Source organism: Cryptotermes secundus, unplaced genomic scaffold (assembly GCF_002891405.2).
Source record: "Cryptotermes secundus unplaced genomic scaffold, Csec_1.0 scaffold169, whole genome shotgun sequence".
NCBI lineage: Eukaryota > Metazoa > Arthropoda > Insecta > Blattodea > Kalotermitidae > Cryptotermes > Cryptotermes secundus.
Window position 1 is genome coordinate 561289 of NW_019734311.1, and position 24834 is coordinate 586122.

At 43.1% G+C, this 24834-nt stretch overlaps 1 protein-coding gene across 1 annotated transcript in view; it reads left to right on the plus strand.

Moving 5' to 3' along the window:
- Window positions 1–24415, plus strand: part of LOC111868472 (putative ammonium transporter 1) — a 41555-nt gene extending 17140 nt beyond the window's left edge. The window contains exons 4-11 of the mRNA XM_023859132.2: window positions 7155–7382; window positions 8742–8956; window positions 11042–11275; window positions 13532–13643; window positions 19795–19913; window positions 22199–22325; window positions 23347–23490; window positions 23595–24415. Coding sequence (XP_023714900.1) covers window positions 7155–7382; window positions 8742–8956; window positions 11042–11275; window positions 13532–13643; window positions 19795–19913; window positions 22199–22325; window positions 23347–23490; window positions 23595–23692 — 1277 coding nt within the window. The 3' untranslated portion in view covers window positions 23693–24415. The remainder of the gene's footprint in view (window positions 1–7154; window positions 7383–8741; window positions 8957–11041; window positions 11276–13531; window positions 13644–19794; window positions 19914–22198; window positions 22326–23346; window positions 23491–23594) is intronic.
- Window positions 24416–24834: the final 419 nt, after the last annotated feature.

Below are 24834 nucleotides of genomic sequence, written 5' to 3' on the forward strand. Positions count from 1 at the left end.
CCGGTCACGGTAGTCGAGCTGTCTAAGGCATGTACTGTCTTCGCTCGCTCGGAAACCGGGATCGCGTGTTCGAATCCCACACAAGGTATGGATGTTTGATGTGTGTGCGTTTATTCGGTTTATGTTGTTCTGTGTTTCGGTAGAGGCCTTGCGATGGGTTAATCACCCGTCCAAGGAGTCCTACCGTCTGCAAAAATGATCAATGAAACAGACAAATCAGCCCTAAGCTCCAAAGTGGGAGCGAGAAAGAAGAAGAAAATTCTACAACTGAATTATCGTTAAGGAATGACTTATGAACAAATCGTTGCCAGTAATCATGAAAATGAGAATGTTCGCAACATCGGACAAGGCGAAGCCCGACACAGAAAGTATAAGAGGCTTAAACTTGGTGGCGATCAGGCATACGACCGTTCAAGTGACTAGACTGCCGTGGTAGCGAATACTACTAGAAATACGGCATAATCCGCTGTATTGAGCCTGGATTGACAGAGGCCTTGTATATATTGTACATAGAAATAGGAATTAAGATTAAATTTGTAAATATATGTAAATACTGACAATGGACTTACTAATACGGACTATGACTGACAGATGACAGACCCGACCTCTCGTCAGAGAGGGCGCACCAAATGAACAGGACAGTAACCTTCATAGAAGAAAAAAAATCTGCTCATGAGCCCCAGCCGGGGCTCGACACCAAGGCAGCCAGACTGACGGACCGTCAGTCGCAATGTGACTTGGACTTGGTTGCCAGTATGGTGACAGCAGCGCTATATATGAAAATAATTTCAACGTTGGAGTCGAGCCATCCTTCTGTGAGCTTCGTTTTACTTCCATTTTATTTAAAGAAAACCCGACCCATTCTGCATTACTAGGAAATGAGACAGTGAATTGCGTCATGGAAGAGGTTTCCATTGCAGCAGAGAATAAGCGAATTGACGAGATTTCCTCTCCATTACAACCCACATATGATTGATTAAAATATAGTAGATCGTTTCCTTACATTACAATTCACCAATTAAAAAGCAGTGTACTAGGTTTTCTCCTCTGTTACAATCCATCAATGAACAAGAAAAGTGGCACATCTTAACCTCTATTACAACCTATCATTTGGGAGTCTAATAAGTAAAACAGTGGGGGTTTCCCTTTGTACTGTTCTGGGCGCGCCATAACGAGACGCCAGTGATGGATCAGCGGAGAGGGTATCACTGTCACCGACACTGCTATCATTGTCGACTAAATTCATTGTGAAGTTACCTAAAACGTCCATAATTGTTTCCCCCCCCCTCACCTTTAGTAGAAAATTTCAACATTTGTTACGTAGCGACAATAACCGGCCCAATCGTATTGCTTCCTTCTCGGACGTGTTAGTGGTATGTCTGAACCAGTACTCCGGGATTCTGCATAGTCCTGAACTTAAAACTCGATGGTATTCCAGTCACACATGCAACGTAGCAGCCCAATTACTGTATGGTTATGTCCTGCAAACACGTTATCTCTTTCTACTTGGCCGAATCTTATCAACTAACGAGACAAAAATGTAGATGTCTTCATACCTTCCGCGCATGCGCATTCCGTAACGTCGCGCATATTCAAATATGTCTTCTTGCATTGTTCATGAAGATAGCAGACGGGATTGCCAAATTTGGAATAATTTCCACATTCGTCCTTTTTCATAGTTATCGAAGTTCATTTGTCCGCGGTAATATCCTGTGTTTCAGCCACCCTGTACACCAACTCACAGCCATCAACAAAGCCACGAAATCCACCCAGATGGACAACCATGAGCCTTTTAGACGCATTTAAATAAACTTTAATGCCCACAACTTCCTTGTTCCACCGAAGTCTCATAAAAGTGCCAAACTGGCTTATCCGTCTCCTTGCATTTCCTTATGTGCTTATGCAACCTTCCATTTCACAGTCTTCTCCCTTTCAATTAATATTTTTCTTAAGACTCCAAGCCCATTTATTTTAATATTCGCCTTCAATTTCAGTCTTTCCAATACACGTAGAAGCTGGTCATTCCTTTCAAAACAGGGAAAAGCTTCTTGCAGATCGGTGCTATGTTTCGTCGTAAGAAAAGTCTTCAGTGACGTTGTTATTAGCCGTCGGTCCAAGTCGTCATCTTCTGCTTTTGGGAAATTCGGATGTCGCCGCGTTTTCCTCGTATCGACAACTTCCCATAACTTATGATTTATATTTTTCATGGCAATATATTGCAGTATTTTGCAACGGGAACACAAAGATATTTCTGTTCAGCTTCCTCGTCACAACATTTTATTACATTTGCAGTTATGTTTCACTCCTTTGCTCCGAACTGATAGTCCAAGCGTCCTTTGTGCTGGCATTACAATGACTTAGCAATAAACAGAACACCATTCATAAAAGAGAAGTTACTAGTTACATGCACACCCACTTGAAGTGGGTCCACGTCTGTGAGACTAAGTTGGTGTCTGGGCACAGCGCTCCTGCACATACCTGTAGTGCCTCTCCGCACTAACTCATGGCGCCCAGTCAATAAGCAGACAAATTAACGGTGTACTTCCAATCATAACTGCTTAGATTATTTCACGAGGTTGGTTCAGTTGGTGGACCGCTATCCACTAAAGGTGGCACTAACTTCGCCGACAGCTGGCGGTCGCTCGGTCGGTATAGTTCGCTTGCGGACTACAGGTCTCGGAGTTTTTTTATTCTCTTATCTTTGTGTTACAATTTCTTTCCTCAGGTAGTACAGCCAATCTCCATTTTGTAGTCTTGTAAAAGATATGAGGTTTCAGAAGACGCAAAAATTCATTAAAATTATAAAAACTCATTTGAAATAATTACAAAATTTTGATGGGTATTGTCTCAGTTCATGGTACAATGTGTAAAATTTTCCTTTTAACAGACGTTCGCTATATATAGGATGAACCCAATATTTCCGCTTCCTTTTTCCCTTAATCTTAACAATAATGCACACACTGCTGCTGTACCGTACACATCCATGCTGTGACTGACCCACTGCTCATTGGCGTAGTTGTGGACAGCTCGAAATTGTGTGCACACACCCCTCGACAGTCGTTGGGCCACCACGATCGTGCACAACTACCGGCCAACTGAAAATTTCATGTGTGCTCTAGGCCTAAGAGTACATTACAGTCTCAATGAATCTGGCATGGACATACATACAGCGTTCGCTGAATTTCTCCTCCCGACTGGAGGAACAGATATGCGTGTAACGAAGAAAACTGCACGTATCCTGACCTTAGTTCGAACTTCATCAACTCGAGGCGACACACAGACACAGCCCGGGTATACTGTGGCAGCCTACTCCAGGGGGAAGGGCTTCCGGCACTCGCTGGATGAGACCGGCTCCACAGTCTCAGTTGTGGTGGTGAGAGAAATGCCAGTGTTCCTGACGGGAATTAACACTCGGCTACTCAGTGTCTTAATTGGCTATCACATGCCATCGCCCCCACCCCAAGAAAGAAATAATGACGAAATTTTGAGGTTGATTATAACGAAATAAATGAAGTTCCAGGCCTGACGCTATTACAGTAATACTACTGACTCCATCTGTCAGGGATGAACGGGAATAGTTAGAGAGAACTTTTATTTATATAATGAGTAGATCTCAACTTGTTTGATTAATGCATATGAGGATTACAGTTGTTTTGGTGAAGTTAGTCTTTTAGTCGTGTCGAAGGTTTCAAAATGGAAGCGAGAGCTGAAATTAAGTTTTGTGTGACTAAAACTGTTTATTGTACTACACAGTCAGTCAACAATGCAGCAAATTGTTCCTTCTTCCTTACACTTTCACTTTCGACACAATATATTTCGGCCCTAAATGGCCATCTTCAGGTTTCTCACTATGATAAAACTGCGACACTGCACTAATATTGTCCATTCGCCACATATGCGACTGCACGCTTCATGGTTTAAAACGTCATACTCGTAGTCTATTGGTATACGCTAAAATAGTACAGGCTGTAGGTCACTTAATTTAAGTCAGTAAAATCTATTAAAGTTTTCTATTAACATTTGTTTTCCTTTAAATTCTTATTACACCTCACAAGGGGCGTCGTCCACTTGTTTTGACCTGTTTCCTTTTCTTCAGATGTTTTATTGCAGCAGCCTGTTTTTCTAATTGTAAGCCCGTTGTTGTGTTACGTCTGCAGTGTGTAATTGTGCCCCTTCCCTGTGCGTTGTTCCCTCTAGCAGCGAGTGGTGTTATCTTCACTTGTCAGCTATAATTACAGAAACGTTTTACATGTTTAGAAGTGTTTACGATGAAGAGCGTTTATCGAGAACAATTGTGTTTGAATGACATACAAGTTTCGAAGAAGATCAGAAAGAGAGAATGCAAATATCGCGGGTGAAAACAAGGTTGACTGCATTTTTTATGCTAACGATATCATTCATCACGAATTTGTGCCGAAAAAACCAGACGGTAAACCGTAAATTTGTGAACGGAGAAGTTCATGGAGGTAGGCCTAGGCCCATTGGGGCTGTAGTGCCAAGGGGAAAAAAACCCCTAAATTTAATGAAGATATGATTAAAAGATTGGTCACTCGAGTCCACTGTGTTAGGCCTGAGTTTCAGGAAAATGGGTCCTGGTATCTTCTGCATGACAAGGCACCGGCGTATTCTTTGGGCTTTGTCTCTGAGATTTGATACAAGCCGGGAGGCCGGGCGTTCGATTCCCGATGAGGTCACTGCATTTTTTCAATTGCCTAATACTTCCAGCAGCACTATTGCTCCTGGGGTCGACTCAGCCTCTAACAGAAATGAATACCAGGAATCTTCCTGGGGGTAAAGAACGACAACCTCACCGCCATCTGTGAGCCGATTGTCTAGAAAATGTGGGAGCTTTGACGTCTCACATTTTTATGAGCCTTCATGGCCTGTTACAGGGATAGTTCTTCTTTTATGAAATACTTTGGTTTAATACCTCCCGCGCAGTGACCAGCGTGGCTTCCGGTTAGCATCGCTTCGTGGTGACGTCACTATTTATTGCAGCAATAAGCTTCAGTCACGCACGGAATAATGTCACGGTATGCTGACCTGAAAACAAATTGTTCTATTCATTCAGAATTCTATTCATTCTGTTCTATCAGAATTGCCTTCTGCTCATCATAACAATAGAATGAATATGTAATGAGTTGCGTTTGCGACCTGAACCATCAAACGAGGCTCGCGGACGTTATATAACTGCAGGCAAGAAGCGAAATTAAGGCTAAGGCCACAAGAGAGTTTTTGCTTCACTCCGTGCGTGGGCTTGAGAATGAGATGAGGGACCAACGCACTTTGTCAGAAGGACTAGAAAGTCTTTGACCTGTTTCTAACTATGTTGCTTTATCAAGGTCTCCTGCAAGGCCGCGCCATAGCTCAAGCGGTTAGTCGCTGGCTTCCCACCTCGGCGGCCCCAGTTCGAGCCCGGGTCTGGTCAAGTGGGATTTGTGGTGGACAAAATGGCGCTGGAGCAGTTTTTCTCCAAGAAATTCGGTTTTCCCTGCCAATCATCATTCAACCAAATTCTCCATCATCATAATCACCTGTGGCAGGTACTAGAACAGACCAAACAGTGGCCGACGTGCCGAGTGGACCCAGCTGGAAGAAAAAGTCTCCTGCAATCGAACGGATTATTCTCGTTTTCGCTTGCACTGACGTGACAACAGCCCACATCACGAATACACTACTTCTCATTTCCATTTTTTTAGGCCGAGTGCGTACCTGCTGTGCTTTCTTGCGGTGAGAGGAAGCAGGACTCTTCCAGTGGGTTTCTGGTTTCCAGTCTGGTTTCTACGTCATAACCGTAAACCCACGTCTCGTCACCGGTAATGGCATTTTTAAAAAGATTTTTGCCATCATTAGCTCTTTGAAGGACATTTTGTCAGTTGGAAAATCGTTGCAGTTTCTGATTATCCTTGAAGAGTTTTGACACAATATTTCTGGTACCAGACGTATTCCTAACGCTTCCATTAAAATTGAGTGGCATGAACCGGTGTATATTCCAATATCTTCTGCAACTTCCAAGCCAGCCAGTCTACGATTACCACGGATAATATTTTTCACCTGGGCAATCAGATTTTCGGGTGATGAAGTTGAAAGTCGGCTACATCGCTCAACTTCAACCTTTGACGTTCTTCGATTATTTAAACGTCTGAAACATTCGTAGATCGTCGTTTGACTGAAGACTTCCATTATTTTGAAACGGAATTTTAAACACATCCTTTGCCTCTTTACCGACTCCATACTAAACGCGACAAGACAACAACGCACTCGATCACAATACCGGCTATAACAATTAAACGGATTTTAAGAACTGCTTAGAAGAAAATGGCTTGCATAATTAAGAGTCAGCTTGCAGTACCACTCATAAAACACCTAACGTGCCTTCACTTTGGGAACTACTTGACAAACATCGCAATTAATCGTACCAAGACCCGAAGTGCCGAAGTATGTTAGGTCATACAAAAATAATTGGATTACTGACACTGTTACGTATCCAGGTAACGCGACAAGAAATTATGGGTTCCGGATGAGACGAAGCTGTTTATTGGACACCTACTCGTCTACACCCACAATTACAATTCTCAAATAACGCCCTGTTAGACGAAGCGACTTGATTAGTTCGTCGTCTTTCGCGTTTCCTCTTCAACGGTCATACACGTACTCTTGCACCGCTATTCTCCGTGGTGTCTTTGCCCTTGGTTCTTCTCTTATCTTTCCTCGGATCTGAACTCCTTTGGTTTCTTATCTTCTACCCTCTTAAGTAGCTCTTCGCGTACCGCTGAGAGGACACCTTTTCAAAGGGTTCTGTTTCTCATGTTAGCTAGAATACTCGTTAGCGGATATATTCGTTGCCGTGGGAACTCAACAATTTTGTCTCTGCTTTTCTAGGCAGTTTCTTAGGTACTTGTCTTTTCATGTATTCGCTACCGCTGAAGTATGCGTTCCCATTGCAGCCGTTGCGCGGCGATGGACGTCATATAGTCCGGCTTTTAGGCCGCACGCCACAATATTAAACGTCTTTACACCGGATGGTTTGTCATACTAAGGTCAATAGAAGCGTAACGGAAAAGATGTCTCATATTAAAAGAAGACATAAGATTTGGGTGTGTTTTAAGTAACAATGTCCAACCAGAGGCAGATTGTCACCAATTTTGTTTCAGTCCTCAGCTGCCTCAGTTACTGGCTGGTGGGCTACGCGCTGGCCTACGGGGAGGGCAACTCAGTGCTGGGTTACACGTACTGGGCCGGAGTTGGACTGCCAGCAGAAAAGATGTCCCACTGGTTCTTTCAGTTCATTTTTGCTGCTACGGCTGCCACCATAGTGTCTGGAGCCGTGGCGGAGAGATGCAACTTTGCTGCTTATATTGTCTACAGCATCGGCATATCGGGTGAGTGAAGGACAGGCAGAAAACTGCCGCAGAACTCCATGGAAAAGGAAATAACTGCTATACAAGCTGGCACTATTTTTACTTGTGACTTCACAAAACTAGCAGGCAAGAAATAAGAAGAATTCTCGGGCTATCAGCCGTGCTGTTTGTTCAAAAATGACTGACGTTTCAGGGACCATACCTGTACCGTCAGCAGACTCTGAGAATGGAGGCAAACATGATCCCTGAAACTTTAGGGACTTTTAGCCTACTAACATGACTGAGAGCCCGAGAATATCTTATTAACTACAGCCACCGTCAAAACTTCAGATCTAACAAGATGAATTCCTTGTGTAAATCATATGAATATCAAGAAAGTCGTCTTCTGGGATGTGGCGCCGTTTAGATATTGTGTTAACCGACGTTTCGGAGGAATGTATCGCCTCAATCTTCAGGGCAGAAGAAAAAAGAAAATCGTCGAGCAACGACGTCTTATCCCCCGACTTTCGGCGGCAAGCCACAATATCAAGGCAGCTGTCTCACTTGCGGCTAGAAAATTGGTTTTATGCGCCCCGCGAGATTATTCTTTCGTTACACAAAATACGTGTACCTTCTCTTTGAAAAATGCAGTGAATCTCGTCAAAAGAACAACATAAAATGCGCAACTGACATTACAGAACTTCAAACTTAAATTGCTGTTTTTTAACCTTATGGATCCAATTCTAGATAGTACCGAGGTCAAGAAAGGTGGAGCTACACCTCCATTCCCCACATGTCTTCATGGCATAGCGCTTAATTAATTAGGCACCTTACCTATGGGCCCAATTCTTATACGCGTTTCTTTGCTCCATAGATTTTGTCTGTTTTCCTTTCCTCATGCTTCCTGTTGCCCTGTCTCGCTAACGAAGTGTTTGAGAACAGATATTTACATGATCATTTCTGCCTGTCTGTAAAATGTGGAACATTATGCTTATATTTTAGGTATGTAATTAAGATTCAGCCGGTCACACTAGCCGAGCGGTCTAAGGTATGCACTGTCTTCGCTCGCTCGGAAGTCGGGATCGTGGGTTCGAATCCCATATAAGGCATGGATGTTTGGTATGTGCATGTGTTTATTCTGTGTTTGTGTTGTTCTGTGTATAGGTAGGGGCCTTGCGACGAGCTGATCACTCGTCCAAGGAGTCCTACCGTCTGAAAAATGGTCATGAAACTGAAAAATCAGAGTCCAGGGCCCAAGGGGGCTGTAGAGCCAGTGAAAAGAAAAGATTCATCCTGCATAGTCTGAGATACTGAAAGCATCAGAAAATAAAATTAAAAAGTAGTGCTATTTTAGATGGCGCCGGATAATTTGTGAAACACAGGCTCTGACATCTGTTTCAGGAATTGTGTATCCCCCGATATCTCATTGGGTTTGGACCGAAGTCGGCTGGCTCAACAGGCTCGGATACGTGGATTTCTCTGGTTGCGGCCCTGTCCATCTGCTGGGTGGTGTCTGTTCCTTTGTCGGCGCCGTGTTCCTCGGCCCACGACTTGGACGGTTTGGAAACAAGTATGACGAGTCGGAGAAGGAAGAAATCGTGGGACACTCTATTCCAGTACGTACAAAGCACTCAAAACCTAACTGGAAATTAGCTGTATGACGCAGTAAACTCATGTAGCCGCGGGAAACATCTGTGCTTCTGCATAAAAGTTTAAAAATTCTCACTTGAGTAAAGGAACTGTCTCCGACAATGGTGACGTCATCTTGGGCCATTCAAATACTGCGATACCCGAAGAGAATGTCGCTTACAGCATGGCTATATGCCGAAGTTTCCTTTCAAATATCTAATATATTGTCACGAGTCCTGGTATCCTTGACAAATAATTAACGGATTACGGATTTGACGAAGCTGTTTTATTGCATAAGTTGTAACCACAAAGAATTATAAGTCTCCAAATTATTACTGGAACAATAACACATAAATTCTTCACACTTCAATTATAATCTTCGTTTGTAGCCTCCGGGACATTGCTGTTGGATTACGTCCGTCAGTCCGTTATCTTCGCCACTCTTATAATATTATCTTGAACCGCGTAGAAGTCACTACTCTCTCAATTGCCTTGAACTCATATCAACTCAACTGCTGAGCTGCTTTGAACGACGCCTTCCTGTCTAATCCCTCGAACAGTGTTCACTGCTCCCTATATAGCCTCGGCACGGACCCTCCACAGAAAACACATGGCTGCTTATCAACGGATATCATGTATTGTTGTCAGGCGTGTCTACCCATCAATTGCCTAGCAATGGACTCCCCATTATTGCGCATTCGTTGCTATGAAGCATACTGCCTCATGGGGTGAGAGGCTGTGTAATCTGGTAGGTCAGGGACGATTCGGAGGGACATACGAATTGTTTTCTTCGGTTCCGAACCTGTACATCTGTTAGGAGGTGTTTCCTGTCTCCTTGCCCAGCTCTCTTAGGGCGAGGGCACACCAAAGAAACTGGAAACTGATTTCCAGATTAGCAGGGCACACTGAACTTTGAAATGTTAATTTATTTTAATTAAGATCAATTTGTTTTAATCAGGAAATATCGCGTTCACACGCGATATCAAATTTTGACATACAGCGCAACAATTTTAGCAAGATAGAAGACACCTAAAGATGGCAGCACACGGCCGAAACATGTAGTATGGAAGAAGGGTAACTGTATAATAATAAGTTACATTTAAGACGGAAATATGAGAAATAAATGATATATTAATCCAACAGGTGCTTAAATACAATATTAGGAAAAAAGCATTGGGTGAATCCGTTCTTCTGTGATAATTTAAACTCAGGCGCTTGTATTGTTTTAAAAGAACTTAATCTGGATCCAGACTCATTCATCTCGTGAGAAATTCTGTCCAGGCCAAATCTATTTTGTCCTGCCTAGCACAGTGAGACTGTTATGTTGCCAGAACACGGCTAGTGAAGAGTGGGCATCCTAGTGCTTGTGCAACGATGAACTGGAAGATGTAAGATTTGAGGTTTTCACGGCGGTGACTATGAAGACAGCAGTCTTCTGGGATTTGGCACCGTGTATATGTGGTATATGAGGAACGTATCGCCTCCATCTTCAGGGTAGTAGGAAATATATAAGAAATCCGCAAGCGAAGAGACCGTGAGAACCGGTAAAAGCAGACTGATGTTGGAAATATACACACGGTCTCTTCGCTTGCGGATTTCTTATATATTTCCTACTACCCTGAAGATGGAGGCGATACGTTCCTCCGGAACGTCGGTTAACACCACATATACACGGTGCCATATCCCAGAAGACTGCTTTCTTCAAGAACTGGAAAGTTTGTGAATCAGCGATAGCGTTGTATTTCTTGTATTTAAGCGTGATTCAGAGAGGTTATAACCAAAGTGCCAATAAATCCAATCATCCGAACCAGAAACCGTCATTTCATCACGCGCACCACCATACACGTGACATTAATTTATTCTCCCATATGGGACTGCCTACAAAGAAAATTTCCTGGAGGGTCTCAACCACTCAAAACAACCTCTTTGCATTCTAGCTACATGCTCATCCCATCCCAGCCGGGTACAAGAAGCACTATTTGACCTTTATAAATCACACAGTTTCTTATAATTGCGAAAGTACAAATGCATGTCTTCAAATACAGTATTTACGCTTTCTAAAACATGTGCAGCTGGTGGGGATCGGAGCAATGATTCTTATAACGGGGTTCCTGTCCTTCAACGGCGGCTCTCTGGGCTCCATGACGAACCCAGGAGACGGCGAGATCATCGCCCGGGTGATTACGAACACGGTGTTGGGCGGCACTGGCGGCGGAATCGCAACTCTCTGCGCCACCAAGTTGGGCCTGTTGGGGGCGCCCTTCTGGAACTTCAGCTTCACAGTGAATGCAACCCTCATAGGCATGGTGAGTGGTCTCGACCAGCTGCATGGCAATCAGGACACTGATCAGGTCCATTGTGCGTCCCCCTTTAATTTCTACTGTCGCCATACCCTACCGGTACTGGTGCGTGCTATCAGCCCCGTTCAGCCAACGAGGTCGGCAGTCGGTAACTGATATTTCCCCCATCTACCAGGGGCATTGGAAACTACTTGGGCGGGAAATTGTTGCCTAATTTTGCGCAGAGGTCTCCTAGAGACATGAGGATCTTTTGCGTGCCGTAAATCTACGACACGGGACCCACGGCTTAAAGTCCCTCCCGGAGAATTGCAAACTATGTTTTGTTCGATCGATACTGTGAGCGTCCTCAGATAGCCAACTTCGGCAGCGTCTACATGAGCGCACAAAATGCGTCCGTTGTAACGAACGTCGTGACGTCTGTTGTAGAAATAAACAAGAGAGGAGAATGCTACACTTTCTTCTGGCTCCATTGCAGACAGAAAACTACGTACCGCATTCTGCAACTGTGTGGTGTCCTCAGCAAAGTACGTTCGTTACAACGGACGCATTTTGTGCGCTCGTGTAGGCGNTACCGCGTGCCCCCGAATAAATGGAATAAAACCTATTAAAATCCAACGGACATACAGTGGCAAAATTTAGCAAGCCACTTTTACAAATACACGTACTATCAGTAGTAGTAGTAGTAGTAGTAGTAGTAATGGTAGTACCACATGTTATTAGAATGACAAAAACATCGAGAGGGGTAAGCAGCACGCCTGGAAGAAAAAAAAATGCACAAAAATCTGAAAGTCTGAAGACAGGAGATCCAGATGCAGACATGGGGATAATATTAAAACGAAGCTTAAATAAATATGGTTTGAGAATATGGCATAGATTCGTTTAGCATAGGATAGGGTCCAGCAGTCCGCTCTCGCGAACACGGTTATGATTGCGCGGGTTGCATAAATGACAAGGCGTTTCTTGACTAGATGAGCGGTTTTTCAAAAAGGACTCTTTATGCAGCCGTAGTCACATCTGCAATAGTAAAAAAGTAAGTAAAGGTATCCCTGTGACAGGCTATGGAGGTCCATAGGGTTGTGACACGTTGAGGTTCCCACATTTTCTAGACAATCGGCTCATAGATGGCGGCAAGGTTGTCAGCCCTACGCTCCGGCAGCCCTTTACCTCAAGAATATTCCAAGAATATTCCTGGCACTCATTTCTGTCGCACCCAGGGCCATAGTGCGGCTGGAAGTATTAGGTCAATTGAAAAAAATCCAATGACCTCATCGGGACTTGAACCCGAGTCCCTCCGGCTTGGAGCATAGTGCCTGAACCAAGTACGCCACCGCGTATGTGCATTAGTAGAAGGTAAAAGTTAAAGTTGTCCCTGTGCTTAACTAACTGAGCCCTACGCCGCAATGACTTATGGGGAGGAGGAGCTGCGCCATTCTCGACCTCAGCACTACATGGAGGTCAGTGGTCAACCTAACACCCCAAGGAAAATCGCCCCCTGCACCTATTGAACAGGAGGCTGTGTGGGCTCCACAGCCGGTCTGGTCGGTGTGGAGAAGAAAAAATCTTACTCCTGCCGGGAGCCAAAACCGGGCCGTCCAGGCAGTACCCAGTCGCTCTACCGACTTACACTCATCAAATATAAAGGTAACTTTCATTCCCCTTAATGAAGAAATCCATAAATTTAGACAAAACGAGTGAATTTTCGTCACCTTGGTACGTGTAACATAACCATTAGTGTTGTAACCAGGGTTGCGTCAGAAATTCCACTGTAAAAATCATTTGTTCGTCTGTGCATTTACCGAATCATCTTTTGCGTATTTCCTTTCCATTATTAGGGGGTCTTCCCCTATATAAAACTGTACAACGCTACCCGCTATCATCTTAAAATATCTGAAGAGTACTGTCTTCTGGGTAATAATGCCAGATTGTTTGGAGAGAGTCCGACGTTTCGGAGGCATACATCTTCTGGTATAAATTCACCGACGTTTTGGAGGAACGTCCCGTATCCCTTTCCGCCAGCTTCTGCTAAGTTATTCTTTGTATTACTCTTCGATTTTGAAGATTGAGTCGATGTATTCCTCCTAAACATCGGCCTCTCTCCGAACTACAGGGCGTTACATCCCACAGTGACCGCTGTGAAACTCTGAGATTCAACTTAACAGGTTTTATTTACACAGCACACGGAAATTATCTACTTCTCGAAGCCAACTGCAGTATACGGAACCTACACGACTGTCTGACTTTCCAAGCTGTGTGACGTTACAGGTGTCCGTGTGCGCAGGCGTCAACAATATGACCATGTGGGCAAGTTTCGCGTGCGGGATCACAGCTGCGCCTATATACATTCTCATTCGTTACATCATGATTTGGTGTAAAGGTAAGCAAACTTTAGGGGCATAAGTGAAGACTGCTATGCCATAAACTGCAATTATCTGTAATTATTTCTCTTTGTATGGTGCCGACCATGAAAGTTTTGTGTGCCTATATGATTTTTATAGTCGATCACAGTGGCCGCGCGGGTCTAAGGCATGAACTGTCTTCGCTCGCTCGAACACTGGGGTTATGGGTTCGAATCCCACTCAATGCATGGATATCTGTGTGCGTTTATAATGTGTGTTATGTGTGCTGATCCCCCATCCCATCGACTATGTATAGGATCAAGAAACTGAAAAAGAGGTATTATTATATTATTCGGAGGGTGTGGGTTTCCCCATGCACTGCGACCGTTTGTTGATCTATTGTCCATCCCCCTTTAATTATTCTAACTAGTCGCCATGACCTTCGAGTACTGGTGCTCGCTATCAGCCCCGTTCTGCCCATCTACCGGAGGAATTGGAAACTACTTGGGCGGGAAACTTTGCCTAATTTTGCTCAGAGGACATGAGACATGAGGATCTTTTACGGCTTAAAGTCCCTCCAGGAGGACTTGTTCCCTGAATTTTCCGCCCTTAAAAATTCCACGACCTCCGCCGGGTTTGAACCCGCGTACCTTGAGTCATGAAGTGGGAACGTTAACCCTAGACTACGGAGGTCGCTGAGAAAGAGGTTAAGGCCCCAACAGAGGGCTGTAGAGCCATAATAATAATAATAATAATAATAATAATAATTCACAAATATACCAAAATGGGATGTTTTCCCTTTACGCCGCCGATATGCAGGGCATTATCTATAGCATATACAACAGTGTCCTTGAGAATCCGATAGTCAGGTATCTGATAAAGAAATTCTTCGACTTTTATGATATGTACTCCACGAAGTCCATTAGCGTGTTAGAACCCGCCACTAGTCCATATCCTGAGCCATGTAAATCCAGGCCACGTCTTTATATCCTTTTCATTAATATCAGACGAATCAGGCCTAAAGCCGTTAAACTACTACTTTCTGAAATACTGGCAGTGTCACATCAACTTCATGCCAACCAGTAACTTCTATTTCGAATCCTGATCTCGCGGATTTAGACCCATAACTTTGTGGTGATTGTAGCAACTCGACATTGCAGGCAAAGTTGTCCCTGCGTTTAATGAATCAAGAACCACGGTATAAAGACGCATGGGGGAGTGGAGTTTTAGTTCCACCATTCTTGACCTCGGAATAAATGGAGAAGAATGGTTGTGGCACTGTATAGTATTGATATGGGCTTTATAGTTACGGTAACAATGAGCTGTAGGTTCCTCGGTGTATTTTATAAAATTTTCACTCCTCCTACGGCAAGTTTCACTGATGTGGTCAACAAGTGTTACTTCTGCAACTGACAAAATTAGTGCATTTCGGTCGGTCGATCGATTAAATTGCTGCTGGCGCTCACCAGCACAGTCACTCTTGGCTTCAGGTCTCGTCGAGATCTACAAACAACATTTGTGTTCTCTCATAGAGATTTACATGTTTCAGAAGTGGGACCTCTTCTTCGATGAAAAGAGGGGTCGTTCTCTCTGGTATCGCTTGGTCAGTCTGACTGACTCTTAAATTGTTGCTGGTCCTCGCCAGCACATTGATTCTTCGTTCCGAGATCCACGAGAATTATGACCACAATTTCCTGTCAGTCTCACTACGACTCTATCAGTGTATTGCTTCAAGCAGCCTCTTTAAAGCTAGCAAGAATAAAGGTGTAATGTCAAGCGAGTAGTCGCTGCCTACAGGATTTATAAACAGCGAATGACTAACGTGGACTCTGTCACTTATGTTATGTTGGTAAGACCACAGCACTTACGCATGGCTGCCTACAAAAACCCATTCCCTTAAAACTGATTCGTCTTACCTAGAATGTTTACATGACATTAGTTTCCTTCATAAACTACCCAGTAAAATCTAGTTATAACGGAATCCTAAAGATCCCTAGAACTTCCGTTTCAGACAACGATATATTTATGATATCTACTTAACATTGCACAGTACATGCTTCATGAATTTATGATCCAAATCATAAGTCAGGCATTCATGTTACATATATTTTTTTCCCATTGGCGCTACGGCCCTCGTTTGGGCCTAGGCCTACCTCCATGAACTTCTCCGTTCACTTCGGTTTTACTAGATCTTAGAAATTCGGTAGGACTCCTTGGGCGGGTGATCAGCTCGTTGCAAGGCCTCTACCTGTACATAAACAGAGAAAAACGCACACAAACATCCATACCCTGAGTGGGAATCGAACCCACGATCCCGGCTTCCGAGCGAGCGAAGACGGTGCATGCCTTAGACCGCTCGGCTACCGTGACCGGCATGTTACCCTACTTTATTTGTAAGCAGCGCGTATGTATTTTTTTAATTCCTTATATTTCCAGGATTTCATTAAAATACTGCATGCACAGATCATTCTGGCAGAAACATCGCAGCCAGCTGCTGGGCAGCCATCAGATGTATAAAGCGACCACTCAGAATCATACCAGTAAATAACAGAAAACCTGACAATGGGAATACATAGTTGTCCAGTCTAGAAAACCGAGATTAACGGCCGTGGGGATTCGTTGCGCTGAACACGTGGCACCCTCTATCCGCAAAAAGTTGGCACTAACTTCGCCGACAAGCGGCGGTTGCTTGGTCGGTATAGTTCTCTTGCGGACTACAGGCCACAGAGTTTGTTTTGTTTTCTGTTGACTACATAGTTGCCAGAGTAGATGAGTGTTCTATCTCCACTTTTGGGCGAAAATGAGGTAATGCACTTTTCTGATTCTCCGTATTGTGTACTGCCATAGTTTTACCTTATTTGCAAGTGTGAGATTTTAAAATGCCATTTGTTCTAAGCCATATATAAACCGCAGCTGTTTCTCTAAGTTAAAACCCAGTCTTTTTCGAAAAATTGATGTTGTTGGATATAGTACGTCAAAACTTAGATGACGATGTATACACGAGGTTTCGGTAGCATCCTTTTATTAATATACATTAACAATGCTGTGGTAATAAACGTGGGATGGTGTGGTTTGGATTGATCTGGCTCAGGATAGGGACCATTGGACGGCTCTTGTGAACACGGTAATGAACCTTCGGGTACCATAAAATGCTGGGAAATTCTTGAGTAGCTGCAGAATTGACAGATCCTCAAGAAGGGCTCAGCTCCATGAGTAAGTAAGTAAATAAATCGTAATAAATTAGCAATTTCATTACTTCAGTATATTTTATTTTAAGAAAAGCTTGTGCGAGGAACCGAAATGTTCTCTACGATGTACTGCAACGGAACTCCGAAACAAAATGTGTGGAACACTATGAACACAATTTACGAATTATTAAATATCATTATTTCAGCTGGGTGACAGTCATGTCAGCGATCTTAATACTTCTTGTAGAGTTCTTGTTTGAAAATCTTTGGATGACTGAAAATGCTTGAAATGCTTTATAATCATATTTTAACATTACTCCATCCACTGGTTTGGCCTTGTCCTGCAGCGAACTGATGCACTCACACAATGACGTCCGTGGTGAAGGTATACCACTCTCGCTTTAGATAATTAATAGTTCATTTCATCTGCAACTGTTTACTACGGTTAACACTGTTTAAGTGAGTTCAATTATTAAGCACTTGCAAACGAGGTATGCACTAGGCAAATTTTTTAAGCTTTCTAAGACATTTAGATGCACGGTGTTAAACAATATGTATGCATTGTCCTCATAAGAAGAGCACCAACCTAAGGCCGTAAGAACAGACTGCATTATCTGACCGCGGTGTAGAGATTTCTCATCTGGCAGCCATAAGAAATGTGTCACTGCCATTGGTTTCGTCTCTCTGTTATATAATTAACTGTAGGCTCTGTCAACTGCGACAAATATCCTGAGCGCATCATGCATAACATTATATAAGCCTTAACTCTATCGAGGGATCCGCAGGATGAGCCCCGAAGAACTTAGAGGGACCTAAATGCTCACAATGATTGTCTGAAAGTGGAAATCGATATGAGACAGGAATCCGTGCAAAAACAGAATTATGACACTTGCTTCCTTCAAATAATTCCCATTTAAATGACGGGATTAATAAATATACAACTCATTGCCGTCGTTAGACCCAATTTCAAAGACTCACGCTGTTGTCATATTCGTAATTTATATGCCATAAAAATATTTCGTACAAAATTTGATGGTGTATAATAAAATTTTGGGGGCATGCGGTAGCGTAGTTGGTTGAGTCACAACACACGCCGGAAGGTCGAGGGTTCGATTCCCGATGAAGTCATTGGTTTTTCAATTGACCTAATCCTTCCAGTCCCACTATGGCTCTGGTGTTGACTCAGTCTCTAACAGAAATGAGTACCAGGAATTAATTAAATAATTTTCCTGGGGAGTAAACCGCGGCCGGCGCATAAGGCTGACAACCTTACCGCCATCTTTGAGACGATTGTCTAGAGAAAATGTTTGACCCTCAATATCTTACAACCCTATTGGCCTTCACGGCCTGNAATAGAATTTTACTTCGTGCATAAAACTAACGCCCAAACAGCTGCGCGTTTATGGAAGATGCATTAATCGCATAGCAACCAGGCCAGTGCGACAACACGGACCAACCAAGTGTCCGCCCTCCCCGGGGCTGCACATTTTACACATTCTATGGTTATTTTGTTAAGAGAGAAAATTACGCTGTGTATTTGTTCACAACGCGACTATTAACTGGCAGTAATCTAGACATGTTATGTAGGAATGCAAAACTCTATTGCAACAATTAAATCACCAATTATGATTACGTGGCGGTATCTAGAAATTTCGTGTTAATATTTGTGACGAAGTTTTCAAGAAGTTATCTGTTTTCACCTGAGGGCGGCGCATCTTGCTCTGGACCTGCAAAAGAGCTCCATATACCAAACAGACAACAGGCCGTGTGGACCCAAGGGTATGCTTGAACACAGTGGCGACAGAAATGTCATAAAGTCCGAAATAAGTTTCATGAAATCCTTCGGAGAGTTCAGAAATTAATTGGACGACAAACAGACATGCAGACAAGATGACACCATGACCATAACTTTTGCTAAAAATGAAAGAATATTTTAATTCACTTTTGTTTGGGTTGAATTTATCTCCATATGGTGCTGAGATAAAGAATGCAAGGAGCTAATTGTTAAACAACAACACAATAATCAAGGACAAAAACTCTTACTAAAGTTGAGTCAACAAAATCGCCCTACAAGTTTCGGTCCCATAGGAGCATCTTCAGAGGCTCCTGTATTAAATACAGATTGCTTACGTGTATATTTGAAATTATAACCAAAAGTATTAAAATTATTTTGCAAATATAGAGATGCCTCATTATTTCTTAATTAATATCTTTTCCATCGAGTCCTTTCGCCCACAAAAAAGCACAACAGAACGCTGCTCTTCGGTACTCCTCAAGTACAGTCGCCATATTGACTACTGAAACTAGCTTCTGAACATGTGCATGCGCGTCTGCTACGTAGTGTGTCATGAGGCTCGACTGTGCTGCTACCTAGTTATACACACAGAAACCCTATTACGTCCACTACAGCTGTTCTACTTCCATTTCCCTCGTAAAATGCAAGGAGTTATACTTTCATCCATCACAGGTCTTCATGCCGTGGTGCTTATTTAAGCACAGAAACAAATGTACCAACCCTAATTAAAGAAACGTCCGGTAACGGTAGCCAAGCGGTCTAAGGCATGTACTGTCTTCGCTCGCTTGGAAACCGGGATCGTGGGTTCGAATCCCACTCAGGGCATGGATGTTTAGTTTGTGTGTGCGTTTTTCTGTGTTTGTGTACAGGTAGAGGCCTTGCGACAAGCTGATCACCCGCCCAAGGAGTCCTACCGAATGTGTAAGATCTAGAAAAACCGAAGTGAACGGAGAAGTTCATGAAGGTAGGCCTAGGCCCACTGGGGCTGTAGTGCCAAGGGGAAAAAAAATTAAAGAAACGAGGAATCAGATGAGTAACCGAATATCTTAACTTTGTTATTTACGAAAGCCTGCGTATTATTGTAGACTTCCTTTGCCTTCTACCAATTTCAGGCAGGAACTGAGAAATCCATTCAGAATTAATATATATATATACATATAATTTCTCGTCTCCTGGAATGATAGCATGTCATACGTTTTGTTGCAGTTGATGATCCGCTGGATGCCGTGGCTGTTCACTTCGGTGGCGGATTCTGGGGCCTGATTGCAGCTTCAATATTTGATAACAATGGATTTGTGTTTGGCGCCGCCTATGAATCTGCAATGGTACGTAGTCCCTGTATGGCACGTAATGATGGAGGCTTGGCACTTGTGGGGTGATGAAGGGATCGTCAAGGGAGACAGATCGGAAATAAACCTACCTTCTCTGTGCAGCATCAGTATTGGTCACTAGTGTACTTGTGTAGTGCACAACTGAACACAATTAGAGCAACTGTGTTTTGACTCAGGTAGTAGTCGCTGATACACACCTCTACCACACCTTTAAAGGCACCATCTTCTTACAGTCTTCACAACTGTCAGGATTAGGGTCTTGTACTGTTCTCTCTCTAAGGTACAGCAAGTAGATAGTCCCTCTACGCTTGCGCTCTTACCTAAGGGACCCATTGTTTCAGCATTAATACTGAATGAAGGAGAGACTACCTTCATCTAGCATAATGAAATAAAAATTCATTATGGATCTCGTATCTGTGGTCTTTCAGGACAGCCTGCAGTTCGCTTATTTTCGCTTCACTGCAGCACAACATTAAGCAGTTTACTATTGGCATGTGTATGGGTGTACGCGTGACGAAAATAATGGGTTCTAGTTCGGATGCCTGGATTTATTGGTACTTCGATTCCAATCTCTCTTATTTACAATTAATAGAGCGCTATCGCTTATTTACACAATTTACAGTTCACCGTTGCATACGCACTAGGATTCTGTTTCCATAGTCATCTGCTAGCAATGGATCTCAACACAGAAACTAGTACTTCAAATCACTATGAAGTCTTCTTGTCTTCAATCATTTTGCACTTCTCTGTCTTAATCTGTACTTAACTAATCTTCACAGTTCACTAAGGACATGCTCCATTCTCGTCCTTGCGCTCTCAACTGCTCCTAGCTTCTGACTTCACTCATCTTATAAGCATTCCGCACAGACCCAAACGAAAACATAGTCCGTATTGTTGATGACGTCACCGCTTGCATAGCACCGTCCGGAAATATGTTTACTGTATTTAAGACTCAAATAATGTCGACCTTAAAACCAATTACAATGAGTTAAAGTCTCCTGTGATAATGGCCGGGTTACATTTCCGCTACTCCATAGCATCAGCCCCCTATCCAATGGGTAGCGGGTGCTCTTTCCCGTGGGTAAAGCGGCTGGGGCGTGAAGGTGACAACTCACCCCCATCCAGTGCCAAGGTCAAGAATAGTAGAGCTATACCTTCGCTCCCTCATATGTCTTAATAGTGTGGTCTTTTATTAATTAAGCACAGGGACAACTTTATTTTTACCTTACAGCTGTATTAAAGGGTGCTGCATTGAGTTTCATCAGCATCTGCCAAAGTATTCAAAACATATTCATAAAAAATCTGTTAAGTCTTTAGTGGTTCCTAACGTAAACCACATCATACTTGGTAGACAAAGTTTAGTATAGGACTAATGCTCTGAGATTCCCCTGGGAGGTAAAGCGGCCGGGGTGTAAAGCTGACTATTCATTTCCATCTAGTGCCGAGCTAAAGAAAGGTGGAGTGATACCTTCACTCCTCCATGACTTCATGCCATGACGTTTAATTAATTAAGCATAGGGACAACTCTGTTTTCATATTTGCTAGCACACTGAGTTTATTTAAAACTGATCCCTTAATTTGACCGCTGTTGCTTGCTGAAATTTGGACAGGCAAGGAAAAATTAACAAGCGATTTTCGAGATGACATAATAAGCGAGCATTTACGAAAGATCATACATATTATCTGTGTTAGTGGTATCAAACTCGCAGAATACAGGGGGCATGAGGCTGGCAGGTTGGTATTGTGCACATCGCGGGAAATTACGTATACTGCAAACATCAAACCTTGGAGCATCATACATAGTGACACTTAAACCAACAAAACCAAAGAAAGAATGCACTGAGTTATTGTTAAACACTGTCATCGAAATTCCGAAACCTTTTGGTGATAATCTCGCTCTAAATTTTGAGCACGTGTTATTTCTTTCTTTTGCTATAAGAAAATTAATGGAGTTTTTCCAATTCTGTCGTGTAAAATTAAAAGATGTAAAACGTAAGTAAATGTTTCTTGGTCTTATAAGTCTAATTATTTAATTTGTGCTTCATAGATACATTCACTGCGTGGCGAGTGTTTTTACTTGTGCACTGGAAACAAATATATATTTTTTATAATGCTGCAGGACGCGTGTCCCCTTAGTGGTTTGAAGTTGGACAGCCCTGATAAACCTTATAAAAGTAAGACCGTATAGCCCATACAACGTTCTCATATTTTTGCAGTTCATAATTTTGTAATTATTTCTTCCATAACTACCAATTTTACAACATAGAAATGTGTTTCAGATTTTAGCGTACAGAATGGTTGGAGCAGCGGCCATTATCGTCTGGGGAGGACTTGCGTCCTGCGTCATGTTCGGAACTCTCAAGTACCTAGGAAAACTTCGGGTTAGCGAAGAGGAGGAGAGGAAAGGTAAAGGATTACTCAAATGACAGACAATTACATACAGATTAAATTGATATGCCGATACAATAATTCATACGCTTTATCGCGTGTAATACCAATACTGCAAAGTCAGAAATGTTCCAAACTGCATTTGTTACGCTTTACGCCGTCTTACATGTGAAATGTTCCCACATATTAATCAAGGCAAAGTTGTCTCTATGGATGCCGAGTCGAATACCTCCACCGTAGCCTGCAAGTCACAGAAGGCGACGAAAAGGGAACCCAGTGCCTGGGGGTATAAGTGGGCCACCCTGTTACCGGGTAATATAAATTTAGAGGAACTGACTCTCCAGTTTTGGGGAAGTCTCGAATCTGAGACAGTAAAATGTGATTATGAGTCCAGCGGGACTCGGACCTGAGAATGACTGCGCTGGCGAGGACCAGCAGCAGAGAGGATGTTACATAAGGACTATGACCCCAAGTGTTCAGTTGAAAAAATACTTGTCGTGGGTCTCAAGGGGCTTCTTGCCAAGACAAACTGATTAGCGGTAAACTGCCAGTCGGAAAGTAACTCTGAATCAGTCTCTGACTGTACTTAATTACTTAAATACTATGCCATGAAGACACAGGGGGGAATGGAGGCGTAGTTCCACCTTTCTTGACCTCGGCAATAGATGGAGGTGAATGGTTAGTTTCACGCTCATGTCGCTTTACCCCCGGGGATAGAGCCCCCCGTACCAATTGGATAGGAAGCTGGGTGAGCCCCAGATTAGGTGTGGACACTGTGGAGAAGAAAAAAATCTTGCACTGCCGAGAATCGAAGCCGGGCCGTAGAGCCTATAGCACATCGTTCTAACGACTGAGCTACGCCGGGTCTCCCTATGTATTTCATGCCTTAACATTCAAGATAAAATGTGAAAGGAGACTTTTCCATTCGAAATTTTCTGCAAAGAACCCGGAAACGAATTTCTTGACGGACAGGGTGTTCTGAGCACACGTTTCAACATTTCTAGCTCCTACGCACATTTCCGTTTTCCTCCTGTTTCAGGTCTGGATCTGGCCATGCACAATGAACCAGGTTATCATCCGTTAGGTTGGAACAACTATCCTCCTGTGACACTCTGGCAGCCTCCATTGCACGTCTCTGTGTTTCCAACTATTGACGTTACTCACAGAGGAGGAAAACATCGACGTGCGTTCAGATCCATATAATTTGGTCAAATTTTATCGTTCGTAGAGCTTTAACAGTGAAATTTGTTATTATACAGTGAATTTAGCTCATTTCCATGTTCACAGATAACGCACATACACGCCACATATCGGACTGCATGAACGAAGCCTTCGTAGACACAGAAAATGGCGGCCATCCAGTGCAAGAGTCGAGCAAAATGTAGTTGTTCGCCGATCTGTGGAGAATATGCCTTCTCAATGAAGACGGCGCAGTGTCGCGAAGGACTAGCAACAGAACCGAGGGCCTGAGCACTTCAGGCTGAATTTGGACAAGATTCAACATGCAACAATATTTTCTACTGCTGGCACACTTCAGTGTCATAAAGGATTGGCAGAGACACCGAGGGCCTGAGCTCTTAGGGCTGAGTTGGGACAAAAGTATTTTGGAACGTACAGCTCACCCCTCACCTTTAGTGACAAGACTGGGCTGGGCCTTTTCTGCTCTCCGCCACACTTCGTCGTGCGGTGCTTAGCTGACACATGAAAAAGTATTTATATATATATAGGGTTGCTCAAAAGTCAGTTAACAGTTTAGTAAAATGTACTAAACTGAAATATATTGGAAATTTCTCTTTTACTTACTGAATTCGAAAGAAAAAACACCTCGAAATGAGATCCATTTTAAGTGCACAATTCACAAAATTGTGTTACCGTTCTATAAATTTACTGACACGTTTAAAGTTAAATTTTACATTCGTACGAGGAAATATTTTAGATCAAGTGACTTTTGGGCCACTCTGTATATACCGTCACGTAGGATGTGTGACTATAGACGGGGTTTCGGTTGAATAGATTCATTGACCACTCACAAGTCGCAACTACAAGAAATTATCAACATTATCACTATTTCTACATTTTACATTTCAGTAGACCACGGAGTTTAGTGATCTCAGTCTGTTATTAGAGGTTTCCTGGTAACGGTTCCAACACTGTCTATTCCTTCGCCTCCCGGCTCCAATCCTCTTTTCACAGACTTCCCTTGCTTATAACATCTCTGCAGGGGTCACACAGAAAATACAGCTCTTCTAGTGTTGCGGAAACGTGTTTACCGAGGAGTTGCCCAGAAACGGCCCCGGCACGTCAGCCATCTCGCGGTTGTTGCATAGCAACATCTCTGCATACTACAATACATATGTTGCCCTGCAGCACGTAACACACCGTGTGATACCGTCTTTGTGATATGCGGATGTTTAAGCTATTAGTGACTTTTACTTGTTTTTTGTAATATGGTATAATGGGTCGCCTCTCGTGCTTTCCATATACGGGTATCGCCTTTAGATATGTTATATTTATAACCACAGTTCTC